At 38.8% G+C, this 13808-nt stretch overlaps 1 protein-coding gene across 1 annotated transcript in view; it reads right to left on the bottom strand.

Annotated features, from left to right (window-relative positions):
• Positions 1–877: 877 nt before the first annotated feature.
• Positions 878–13808, bottom strand: part of PHF11 (PHD finger protein 11) — a 28987-nt gene continuing 16056 nt past the window's right edge. The window contains 7 exon segments of the mRNA XM_044913558.1: positions 878–1760; positions 3287–3358; positions 4377–4508; positions 5124–5190; positions 5849–5968; positions 6372–6387; positions 11102–11235. Of these exon segments, the coding sequence (XP_044769493.1) occupies positions 1579–1760; positions 3287–3358; positions 4377–4508; positions 5124–5190; positions 5849–5968; positions 6372–6387; positions 11102–11235 (723 nt within the window). The 3' untranslated portion in view covers positions 878–1578.

Below are 13808 nucleotides of genomic sequence, written 5' to 3'. Positions count from 1 at the left end.
CTGGACTCCATCCTGTAGTTGCTTTTTAATTTTTAAAAATTTTTTTTAAGGTTTTTATTTATTTGACAGCACAAGTAGGCCGAACAGCAGGCAGAGGCAGAGGGAGAAGCAGGCTCTCCACTGAGCAGGGAGCCCGATGCAGGCCTCGATCCCAGGACCCTGAGATCATGACCTGAGCCGAAGGCAGCTACCCAACTGACTGAGCTACCCAGATGCCCCCATCCTGTAGTTTCTTAAATGCCCAGGTAATTCTGATACGCAGCTGAATTTGAAAACCACTAGATTGAGATTTTGTCCCGCAGGTCATTATGATTTCAGCTAGGGTTGCCATTAAAACAGGAATGGGCATGTTCTTTTTCACCTCTACCATATTCCTTCCATGGGTATTTTTTGAGTATGATTACATGCTAGACACCATGCTGGGGACTTGGGTGAAACTCATTTTGAAATATAGCATTATTGCAAATCTCAGAGGATCAGAAGTGTGCATGTGAGGTTTTCAGGGATCACACATGGTGGTGCATAAAAATCCAAATTGTATATTGTTAGTTTGAGAAAAATCTTTTTTTCCTTAAGATTTTATTTATTTTAGAGAGCAGGGAGAGGGACAAGCAGACTCTGTGCTCAGAGCAGAGCCTGCCGTGGGACTCGATCTCACAACCCTGAGATCATGACCTGAGCTGAAACCGGGAGTCAGTCAATTAACCAAGTGAGCCACCCCGGCGCCCCTGGTTTTTCATTCTTGCATATTTCCACTGATGTTCTTATTCAAAGAGTTGTTACAATTTAAATGTTTATTTTGAAGATGATGTATGCCCATGTAGTGACAGCGGCTGAAAAGAAATTTAAAAAGCAGACTTCGTGATGACCAGTGAATTTGGTACAAGTGGAGTAAAAATATTCAAATTTATTATATCTCATTATAAGCTGGAACTAGTCTCAAAGGATAAGAACAGTTTATGCATTTATTTAACATTTATTGAGCATGCTAGGTGCTGGGAATGTGTTGGGAGCAAAACACAGGAATAGTGAATTTTTGCCCTCAGAGAGCTTGTACCCTAACTAAGATACAGTGGGTTACACTGGGAAGTGATGGGAAGGAAAAGTACTCCGATGAAATGAGTGGTAGAACTGGTATAGTGAGATCTGCAGGAGGAACAGGCAGAGAAAGGTAAAAGAGCAGGTAAGGCTTCACAGCAAGATGTGCAAAGGCCCTGGGGAGCCTTTACTTCCAGGAGCACCCTGTGTGTTACTGGAATCAATGTAGATCACTGGAGTGGGGGAACGGGGGGTGCACCAGCATGAAGCTACCAGAGGATTTTCAGTGCAGAGGGTGGGAGAGATGGGAGGTGTGATCCAGTTTACTCAAGTAGAATCTGAGAAACATTTCATTGGAGAGCAGAAGTGAGATGATAATAAGAGGGAGGCAGGATCAAATGAAATGTCAATCAGCAAGAACAGGTAAGAGTTGATGAGGATTGAAGCTTGAAGTCCAGAGAGACAGGAGAGGCCTAGTTCTAAAGATGTGTGGCTTCCACAGGTCAGGTCTTCAGTTTGCAGCCTGCTTGCAACTGAGCCTCATTCCGGGTTTAGGAAATGGTAATCCTTAGAAGACACAGAAGATACTGAAGTAGAACTTGACCTCATGTCTCTATCTTCTTGAAGAAAGTACATGGTTTGGTTTAAGACCTGAAGTACCTCAATCTCTTCCTTCAGTTGCTGCTGCCTTTCTTCATGTTGATGGATTTTCTTCTGTATTGCTATGATAAAAAGAAATTTCAGGTTAGTAGTTTTATAAACAACGTACTATTTCTGTCCTCTTTCACTTGCAAGTGCATAATACACTGCTGTGCCCCACATGAAAAGAAAATAGGGCCTTGTGAGCAGGAACTGGTTCCTCTTCTAATTCAGGATGGAATTCTAGTTTTTATCACATAAAGCCGGTCAGTACATCTTTAGAGCTTGAGTACCTTTTGTATATCTTTGAGAACTCAGAAGCAGAGATTGTATAACCTTCATGCTGCACTATACCCATTTGTTGAGATAATAAGTGGAGAGAGCATGTGGTTTGAATATCAAGAATAAAGGCAAATCTTTCATAAAAATGCATCCAATTTTTAATGTTACATAAAAGCTTTTGGTTTTATTTAGAAAAAGGAAGGCCTTTAATGTGGAAACCTAGGAAGAAGATACTTTAATTAGGCTTTATAAATAACAGTATTACTCAGTGACAGTGTTGTTTTTTGAAAACTTCAAAGTTGAAGAGTATTAAATCTTTCTCTAGAATATCTGTAGTTAACTTTCTGGAACATTAGAACTGAGCAACATTAAGCAAGAGAGTCTATCAGTAGGGATGTCAAGTTAGGCCTTTAAAGTTGGTTCTAATGAAATTCCAAATAGTGTCTCCTCTTGCTGCCCCCCCCCCCCAGTACTACACTATAATGTATATCCTCCCAACTAACCCATGCACGTAGTGGAAACGTGACTTTTATATGAAAGAAAAGTAACACAGATAAAAGTCCCCTACAAAATAAGGCTTTTTAGAAAAAGATTTTAAAGGCTGCTTTTAAAAAATAGGTGGATACTTGCATTAGCAGTGAGCAGACATTCTCAAGAGACTGTTAAAGGATAGGCTGATTATCTGAATGGCGAGTAGGACACTGTGGTTGTGCAACTGTAGGGGGAGCCGTTCACACTCAGTTCTGTGACCCACTCTGGCTGGGATGTGCAGTGCACAGCCTGTCCACTGAGTGGCAGCTTGATACAGATGAGTCTGATCTGACTTCTGTAAGTGGGAATGTAGCCGGTTTTGAAAGCATCTTAATGGTGGGAGGACCTGAGTGGTTGAGGTTTTATTAACATACAGTGTCCTAATAATTTCAGGTGTACAGTATAATGATTCAGCAAACCCTTTTTATAAAATAGCAACCATTTAAGTCTGCCCCCACCAGGCTTGCTTCTTTTTCAAAAACGTCTCGACTGTTTTTTCTTGCTCATCTTTAGAATCAATGAATTGCAACCTCCTTCCCCCAGTTAGATTGAAGATTAATATTGGGAGAATTAAAATTTGTACACATCAAATGTCACAGCCTTGACACCTACAGATAACTACTGTTCCCATTTGGGTACTTTTTTTCTGTGTGTGTGAGGGCTCGCACTGCTTTGTGGTGGGTTTTTTCATTTAGTAAGATGATGAACATTCTTCTAAAATGATTTTTATCACTGAATAGTATTATATTACGTCAGTGTATATATATAAATTATGCTGCTCGGTTATAACTCCTACCTGCTTGAAAATTTACAAATGTGTCTTCAAACAATTTACAGTCAAAAAGTGAAGTCCCGATTTCTTCATAGTCTGTAGGGAGAAACACATTTTCAGTTCTAATTTAAATAATTGATATAGACAGAAACCCCTTACAAACTAACCCCAAATAAGGAAAAGTACACAGAACAGTCCAGCACTGTGCGACTTCAGTCTCACACCGGCGGAGCGGCAGTGTCCCCAGGGACATGGTGGAAATGCAAATGCATGGCTCCGCTCCCACATCAGAAGTTCCAGAGGTGAGGCCCGCTTACTAGTTTTCACAAGCCCTCTAGGGACTCTGAGAGGCATGTTCAAAGTTTGAGAAGTACTTAGTCTCAAGTAAAGAGGAATGAAAGAATGTAATGAATGAATTTTTGGAAGTTTCCTTTTAATTTCACTTTTTGGTTTTGTCCTATAGAAAATAATCCCTTTCAAATAATCATAGACTTTACCTTGGTGCCTACAGTATAGACTGTCAAGCTTTTCCTTGCAAAATAACTGCATTTATCATAAAGTTTTTAAGCTCACAGTGTAGGGTCTAAGAAGGCTAAGTGGCTATATACTTGCATATACAAATGGAACTTTGGCTTCCCAAAGAGCGCTTTCTGAAAGGTCACATTAACTAGGTGCAACATCAAACAAAACATTCCATTTTTCTTCTGTAAGCTTTGAGTTGACATTACCAAAAAAAGACATAAGGAACAGAATTTGGGTCAAATCAAAACTGTAACATGATGCTATTCTCAGATGTTAGCAAGAAGCGGTGAGGGGGCAGATGTGTAACTGCCTGTGGTTCTGAGCGTCCATGTGCTGTCAGCCCTCACTCTCAGCTACGCGCGTCTGCAAAACCCATCACAACTTGCAGGGCACCAGCCTGCTTTTCACTGAATTAATCAGTTTGTGAATTACCCACATCCTGTTGATCCATAGAAGACTAGAGACCTGGAACAGTGAATTGTATTAAGGAAAAGAAATTACATAGAAAGAAAGAATGTACTTTTGGTTTGGTCTGTTTTAGAAGTAGGTTTGCGAGAAGTCTCTGCACGTAGAAATGTTGCTGTTTCGGTACCTGAATCAGAAGCAGTGTCACCCATGAGTCTTTCTTGAATCAAATGAAGTTTGTCTACTAGTTCTTCAAATAAATCATTAAGAAGCCCCACTTCCTTACATTTCTTAAGAAAATCAATCTTCACAGCTGCATCTAAGAATAAGAAAAACATTTTAGGAGGAAATGATCTAGAGCAGCTCTCATAAATTCCTTTATGGTCATTTCTTCAGACCATGCGTAGTGGTGGATGAGCAGAGTCAGTAGGATAATAAATACAGCACCTTCCTTTATCTTTTATTGTAATTTCATCATACCTCATGTTTTCCTCACTGAAACAATGTTACAAAAAGTGAAAAAAACTCTGCTTAGACTATCTGAAGAGGATTTTCTAAAATTTAGCTGATCTTTGAGATAATAGCTCCCATTTTTTCTGTCACAGTTACTGTGTGTCATTATGGAACGTCTATTTCCCTGAAGGAAAGCTACAGTGACTGGCTTCAGCTTCCTGGGGTCACAGGATTCTGAGCTTAGGTAACCCTGGCTTCTAGACCAGGAAGTATATCCTTTCTTAATACCAAAGAACAATGGACCATCCCCATCTAAATTACTTTGAGCTGGGGCTATGATAGAGTAGATAATTATGATAAAAGCTTTCTTTTCTTACAATTACTGTAAGTCTAGAAGAGTAAAGTGGGATCCAACTTTGAAGTAAATGGGTTATTTTTATAAGTACTGGAAGTCATATTTGATACAAAATTTATAGCAAACCTGTGTGTCTGCCATCCTCTTCCTTCATGTGTTTTGTGAATCTGTCTAATGTCAACATTTCAGGTGGCTAGAGGGAGAGAAAAATCAAGATTACATTGATTTACTGTTGACATTTAATATTGTGTAAAATGAAAACCAGTCTTTTGTTGCATACAATTCAATGATATGCCTGTGGTGAAAAATCATGCCCCATATTCATTGGTAGTTTACATGTAAACATCAAATCATTTTTGTATAACAAAACATCAAGAGGTGTGGCAAGCTCCTCTGTATAAACAGCAAGAGGTGAAGGTTGCTGGCTAATACTAATTCAGCTCATATGAGTGGATGTGTAAAAAAACGGTTTCAAATCCCCAAAACATTTCATACACTTTGCACATAATAGTAATGCAGAAAATTTTGAAAATCACAAATCAGGTCGAGTGTGGATCATGCAGCTGAGAAATACTTGGTTAGGTAAGGATGCTTTACTGCACCTCTGCCCATTTTAAGACCATAAGCACACTGTGGGCTCCGATACTTTCACTGATGTGGTACCAGGACATGTGTTACCAGAGCCATGGGACTGTCACCTCCTGAAGGGCATGTGCTGGGATACCCAACACATCCAACTTTTATATTCAGCTCATTATGGTTCTGTTACCATTTCACCGGATATGTGAATGGTTAAAATAAGGAAACTGTGTGAAGAAACTGAAAGCTATAATAAAATGAAGTCAAATTACCTCTATATGAATGTCTGTTGAGAGACATTTCTTCCTTCCTCTTTTTCTTTTCAGTCCTGAAAAATCAGTTGAAAATCTAAATCATGTAGAAACCAGAATCCATAAAGGAAAAGACTGATGCTTGACTACATAAAATAGAAAACTCTTATATACTAAAAGTTACTACAAGGTCAGAAGATATGGCAAACTTACACTGAATGTTTGCAACACATATGATAAAGCACCAATTTTCAAAATATAAAACAAATGAACAGAAAAACAGGCCAATGGGAAACCCTCTAGGAAGAGTTCATTAAATAGAAAAACAGACTGGGTCACAGGAAAACAGATATATTGATCAAAAGATAGGGGAATACACTCAATTTTACTCATAAGTAAAGACATGCAAAATAATTTCCCACCTATCAGACTGACAAAGATGAAAGTGTTTAATATTTGCAAGGATTGGGGTAATTGTGTACTGCTGGTGCAGCCTCTTTGGAAGAGAATCAGCCAGTTGTTATCACAGTTTCACTGTTTATACTTTTTGACCCAGCAATCTACACGAAGTTTTCCAAATGGTATAGTTGCATAAAGGCACAAAGATGAATGGAGAAAAATGTTAACTTCACTATTTGATGTGATAGAAAAAAAAATGGAAATAACCTCAGTGTCCATCATGCAGAGACTACTTCAGTTGTAATTCAGCTATACAACTGAATAATAATATACACAATGGCATATTATTATGCAGCCTTTCAAAATCGAGGTAACACCATTTGTATAGATATGGATGTCTGAGTGAAAACAAAATATAGTAGTATGTACAGGAAATTTTTAGAAGAATTCAAATGAAATGGATAGTTTCTTCTGGGGAGAGGATTCATAACTGTGTTATAATCTGCTTTTAAAAACTAATACAATTTAAAAAATTTTTTTTCAATATTGGGGCGCCTGGGTGGCTCGGTTGAGCATCGGACTCTGGCTTGGGTCATGAGATTGAGCCCCGTGTCTGGTTTCATGCTGAGTGTGGGGCCTGCTTGAGATTCTCTCTCTCCCTCTGCGCCCCCTCCGCCACTCGTGGCATGCTTTCTCTTAAAAAAAAAAATTTAAAAATTAAAACTACATTGTTAACTTTCCCTATCAGTAAACAGATTGAAGCTGTATTTTTTATAATTCCTGATAAAACGGTATTGACTGAAAAATGAGGGTAACAATACTGTTTAGAGAGTGTTGTTTACCACCAAAAAATGCACTTGGCATGACGTGGAACTAAGCTTTTTCCAAAAAGGTCCTGCCTCTGGTCCACAGTGAGCATTCCAGACTTTGTGCGGGTGAGACACTGCTGCTCAGGCAGAGTACAGAGGCCGTTCGTGAGTGAATGTACAGCCCGTGGCTCCAGTTAACCAGGGCCTAGTTTTCCTTAATTATAACTGAAATGCTAAACATGCATTCTTAGGAAATTTTAGGGAATGTGCAGCAATTTATCAATTTTATAACTACTGGTATTCTTTTAGAAGAGAAGCAGTTGCAAAAGTCAAAGGTTTTTACCACGTCCTCGTTTGGCCCTCTGATTGTAGTGAGGATGGAAGGTACCAGACAGAGACGTTCCTGGGAGTAGGTCTAGTTTGCAAAGAAGAAAAGTTAGTCCATTACACTGCACGCTGCACAAAGAAACTGGCAATTTTATAAGTATTAAAAATTCAACTCACAAATATGTATTTAATGCAGTGAGGCTAGTAAATCAGGATATTCCATGTCTTACCTAAATGTATACCTTTCTTTAAACCCACGGTACTAAATTTTAGAGACTCACCATTATGAGCGTTGTTCAATGGAGCATGTTGTTTGCAAAACATTCTGAAACATGCAATTTCAAAGAATTGTTAAATATTTTTACTTACACTTCTTAAATATTCCTATTTTCTTATGATTTAAAAAGGAACTAGTCTATTTTTCATGATGGCCTTACTCTAAATATTTGTAAAAGAAAAATGCTCTCCAAACCTGTGTAAGTTACTGACCCTTATCAAATGTGGACGGAGCCTCTGTCAGATGTCTTTTGTGCTCTCAGCCCTCAAGTTGGTATGCTCTCCAAAGGAGTGCGTGTGAAACATTTTAAACAATGGTAAGTAACTCATACATCGTGGTCAGTGGGATTTTACTGTATAAAGAAAGATATCTAAAGATCCAACATCTAAGACAAATTTTCATCTGACTACACAAAGTTCTACTGATTTTCAACAATAAATAGCACAAAATTGCTTGCATGAATTTTGGGGAAAGTAGTTTTCTAACTCAGCAGTTATCTCCCCCCAGACTTTAGAGTTGAACTGCATGAATCTAGAACGGATCAATGCCCTAGAAGAGAAGCAAGCAGCACAGCAGGCTATGAAGAAGAAATGGAGTGAATGAATTTTGAGGAGCTGCTCAGGTCCCATATCTTCCCCAGGCTCTATCCTCAGCCCCCAGCTACATCTCCCTTCCTTTCCTTAAGGTGCTGACAGGAGGCAGGCTCCCTCTTGCCTGTGGGAACATATGAATTCTTCTGTTTTACACCAATTTCTACCTTTTACATGCAGACTTCCTGGCAACCCATCTCCTGCCCCAAGCAAAATTAATCTCACCCTTTGGATTCCAGTATCTGAACACTTCGTTTGCCAGGCACTTACATTTTTTTTATTATGGAAAATTTTGAACAGATCTAAAAGTGAAGGGCGCCTGGGTGGCTCAGTTGGTTAAGTGACTGCCTTCGGCTCAGGTAATGATCCTGGAGTCCCGGGATCGAGTCCCACATCGGGCTCCCTGCTTGGCAGGGAGCCTGCTTCTCCCTCTGACCCTCCCCCCTCTCATGTGCTCTCTCTCTCTCATTCTCTCTGTCTCAAATAAATAAATAAAATCTTAGAAAAAAATAAAAAATAAAAGTGAAGAGATGATGAGCCCCATTGCCCCCCACCCATCACTCAGTTTCAACAATTATCAACTCAAGGCCAAGCCAGTTTCATGCGAATCCCCTCCTGCTCCCATCATGCCACGTGCTTCTATTTGTTCTGGCCTCTGGTCCTTCCAACAAGGTGCTAGGTTCTCTGAGATTTAGCGCATGTCCTATTCATACTCTTTATATTCTTACTGCACCTAGCAAGATATCTTGTGTATGGTAGGCACTCTAACAACTGAATATTTAAATTCAATTAGAAAGTACATAGAAGTTCACCTGATACTTGATAATGACAAAAATGATTATTTTCATTGAGTCTCTATTCCTTGGTTCTACTAACACAAGACCAGTATTTTTGCAGTTTAAGATATAACAGGAATTGACTCCTTTTTGTTCAGTCTTGTAGCTCTGCTAATAACAGTGTGTCTAGTGGGTGCGTGAGGTCATTATGGAAGTCATAATGAACTCTTTGGGAAGGTAAAAAAAAAAAAATACAATCTATGAGTTTCTGAGCAAATCAAATATAAAAAGTATGGTACAAAATTAGTATGATTTACACATTCCTTTCTAGTCTCAAGCAATAAAATATCTATGGAACTTGCTCAAAATCAGATGTAAAATTATTTAACAAATTCCTTTTAATAATATGCTTGCCCATACTGTTTTAGAATATAGGCCCCTAAGCCTGAAGAGGATATGGTGGTGAAGAGCAAGAACTCCAGAGCCCTAAAGCCCAGCTCTGCCACTCACCAGATATTTGACCTGGGGACAAATGACTAAGTCTTACAGGGCCTCAGTGTCTGCATCTGTAAAGTGGGGATAAATACCTACCTCACTGGGTTGTTATGAGGATTATATGCGTTAACATTTGTAAAGTAGTTGGAAGTATTTCTGGCACAAAGTAAGTGATTATTTAGATAAAATAAAACAACATAGTGCCTGAAACACTTTGATGAACCTGGGGGTGTTTGCCCAAAGGGGGGAAAAATCTAGCCTCCAAATGCAATTTTAAAATATTTAGGATCTCACAAAAATCATATTAAAAAGATAACGCTCTCATTCAGAATATTGTGAATAAAAATATTTCACTGAAATTTAAAATATTCCATCAGAATGTATGCATATACCCCAAAGAAGTGAGAAGTATCTGCCTAGCTCTTCAACTTCAGACCATCATTTTCTTTTATATTCCATTTCATAACTTTAAAAAAGGTCAAAACTTATTCTAGATATCTTTTTAACTTTATATTTTATTTTATTAAAGATTATTTATTTGACAGCACAAGCAGGGGGTGAGGCACAAGGAGAGGGAAAAGCAGAGTCCCCACTGAGCAGGGAGCCCAATGCGGGGCTCATTCCCAGGACCCTAGGATCATGACCTGAGCCAAAGGCAAACACTCAACTGACGGCCACCCAGGTGCCCCTACATGACATGTTTGAGACTGCATCCACGTACCAAAAAACCGAACATGACTTGAATCAATTCAGTTAACAACTGGCTTACTGATTTCGTCTGACTAAATTGTCTATTTAACTGAACTGCAACCTTTCATCAGGAGGAAGATCAAGTTTCTTCCTGGATAAAACAAATACAATTCTGTTGGACTTGAAATATGCCTTACTGGGTCAAAATTAACATTAAGAGTTATTGAAAGAGGGAAGCAAGATTTAAAAGCCAAAGGCAATTCAAACAATTTCTTTAAGAACTTAATGACTGATTACTATATTTGCTGCATAGTTTATCATTTTTAAAAGCTCTTTATAGGTAAGACAGTGGTGAGAGTGGTGGGAAAAAACATTCATTCAGCAGACAAGATGGATAAACCATTGACTTGTGGCTAACAAGGCTCCTGTTTGCAGGGGAGAGCAATAGTGAACTGGTTCTAGGTCCTGTGACCACCCATTAGGTCACTCATGCCAGTATGGCAACCAGTGCTTTCTACTGGGAAAGAAGACATGTAGGAAGATTAAAACCAAAACGAACTCTGCTCATTTTCTTTCTATAATACCGAGGGAAGATACTGTGAAGTCAGGTTCCCAACTGCGCATCCCCCAAACCACGCTCTTACTTAGAAACCATTTGCATAAAATTATCTTTAAAAATCTCTTTGTTGGGGTGCCGCTGTGGCTCAGGTCATGATCCCAGGGTCATGGGATCAAGCCCCTGCATCAGGCTCCCTGCTCGGCAGGGAGCCTGCTTCTCCCCCTCCCTCTGCCTGCTTGTGCTGTCAAATAAGTAAAATCTTTAAAAAAAAAAAAAACCTCTTTGTCTTAATCTAACCATTCCTTATTCCATTCCCCCAAGTGTAGCTTCAAAACTGTTTAATTATACATACTTATAAATTCCTCGAGATCCATCAGTTTGTAGAACTGCGTGGTCATTCTTGGCACAGAAAAAGTGGTAACTCTTGCTACAGGCTTTTAAATCACATCCCACGGTGGCTCCTCTTTCATTACAAAATGCGCATTTCTACAGAAGAATAAATTTTACCCAGTAAGCACCTGTTTTTCATAATCTTTGTTAAAATTTAAAGGTAAAGATGTCATTAAATGTTATTTTTAAGTCAGCAGCCCTAACGTCCTCAGCCACAAATGTTAGGTATTTACATCTGGCTGCTCATTTTGAGATTTCAGCAAAACCTCTGTTAAATAAAGTACTTGGTTGGCACTGACCTGTAATGATCTGATTAAAAGCAGAAAACCCTTTTTGTTTTAAAACGAACAAAACCTTTCTCTTTTTACAAGAGATTTCTAAAAAGAGATTTGTCCTGCACTAAGCAAGGGGTCCTGTTAGGGACACTGGGGCCCATGGTGAGGGTGGCTTCTGATGGTGCCACTGAGAGCTGTGTGATCCAGCAGTCTCTCCCCTCTCTTAGACCTTGATCCCTCCCTGTGGATAACACTGCCTGTCTCATGGTTTCTGCTGAGGACAATGTGAGATAAAGTAAGTGAAACCTCTCTGGAATCTATGTAGTAGGGCCAAAAATTTAAAATTAAAAAACAAAACCCTGAGTAGCAAATTTTTTCCAAGTTCTATTTATTTGATCTCTTGCTTTTATATATTAGTCAGTTGATCTGGTATTTTATATATTGAAGGTGGTGTAGAGATGGTTAGGACAGTATGTGGCCATAGCAATCTAACTGGTTTAGGGGAGTCCAAGCCATGCCCAAGGCTGATGTGATTTATAGCAGGCTCTGTCTGAATGAAGGGGAAGCACAAAGAAACCACCTTGCAAAACAGGAAATACCTCAAACAATACCCTAAAGTCAGCACAAGCAACCATACAAATAAAGAAAATTCAAATATGGGTAAGAAATTAGATTATGCTAAAGGTGGAATTTCAAATCAGAGCACAAAGAAAGATCATTTAATTTGGCGGGGTGGGAGGTGGGGGCATCTGGCTTTATGTGTAGAAAAAAAGTTACATCCCTACCTCACAACATATTCCCAAATAAGTTCCACATGGATTAAGGCTCTGAGAAAAAGTTTTAAAGTTAATGAAAATGTATGGGGTTAAGGTCAGGAAGGCTAAGCAAGGAAGGAAACTCAGAAGTCACAGAGAAAAAGACTGACGGATCTGACTACATAAAAAATGTAAACTTCCATTTTTATAGTGACAGCTACCAAAAAAACAATGAAAATATTTGCAAACAGAAACAGACTCATTAATACAAAGAACAAATTGTGGCCAAAGTAGGTGAAGGGGATTAAGAGGTAGAGGCTTTCATGGGGCTCCTGGGTGGCTCAGTCATTAGGCGTCTGCCTTTGGCTCAGGTCATGATCCCAGGGTCCTGGGATCAAGTCCTACATCGCACTCCCTGCTCAGTGGGAAGCCTGCTCCTCCCTCTCCCACTCCCCCTGCTTGTGTTTCCTCTCTCGCTGTGTCTCTCTCTGTCAAATAAATAAAATCTTAAAACAAAAAAAGGTACAGGCTTTCAGTTACTAAAAATATAAATCACAGGGATATAATGCAGAGCATAGAGAATATGGTCAATGATATTGGAATATGGTGACAGATGGTAATTGGGCTTATTGTGGTGATCATTTCATAATGTATATACATGTCAAATCACTGTGTTGTATGCCCGAAACTAATATTGTATGTCAACTGTATCAATTAAAAAAAATGTTTGCTGTATATTTGATAAAGGGTTAAGACTGATAAACTCAGAAAAATGAGAACAGGCAAATCACAGAAGAAATACAAATGGTTAATAAAATTTCATTCACTTAAAGACTACTGAGTAACTGTGATGTGTCAGGCACTGTTCTAGGGAAGAGGGAAACAGCAGGGGACAAGGCACCTGCCCTCGTGAAGTTAACATTCTAGTGGAGAGAGACAGACCATGATCACATAAGGCAAAGTTAAAAACACAGTGATACATGTGTTGTAAATATCTTTTCCCAGTCTGTTTTGTTTCTTCACTGTCTTTAATGATGTCTTTTAATGAACATATATTTCAATTTTAACAAAAATAAATAAGAACATCTCTAGTAATTATAGCAATTAGACTATCGATGTCAATATTTACCAAGTGCTTAATTAGTGCAAAGAATGAGCTAATAAAAGTATACGAATTAATCTTAAAAAAACATAGTGATACATGCTTTGTAAGAATTAAAATAAGGTGAAGTGACATTTTCACTGGGTCCCTATTTCAGATTGGGGGACACTCTCTCCTCTCTGAGGAGGTGATACAGAAGTTTAGATTTGAATAATAAGAGCAGGCAAAAAAGCAGGGGGAAGGATGTTCTAGGCAGAAGGCTTTATATTCCTGTGGCAAAAATGAGCCTCCTATTGGCAAGCTTACTGGAAGGACAAGACGGTGGGCTGATGTTGTTGGAGCAGAGATGAGGGTAAGGGAAGTCAGAGGTAAGATCCAAGGGGTAAGGAAGGGCTGGGTCATGTAGGGGTTACAAAGCAGAGTAAGGAGTTGGGGTTTTGTCTTTGTACGATGGGAACATAAAGTGATCAGTATTTTTTTTCCCAAAGATTTTATTTATTTATTTATTTATTTATTTATTTATTTATTTATTTATTT

The sequence above is a fragment of the Neomonachus schauinslandi genome, chromosome 3 (assembly GCF_002201575.2).
Source record: "Neomonachus schauinslandi chromosome 3, ASM220157v2, whole genome shotgun sequence".
Classification (NCBI taxonomy): Eukaryota; Metazoa; Chordata; class Mammalia; order Carnivora; family Phocidae; genus Neomonachus; species Neomonachus schauinslandi.
The sequence above is the reverse complement of the archived record's forward strand: the minus strand, read 5'-3'. Positions and strand labels throughout refer to the sequence as shown.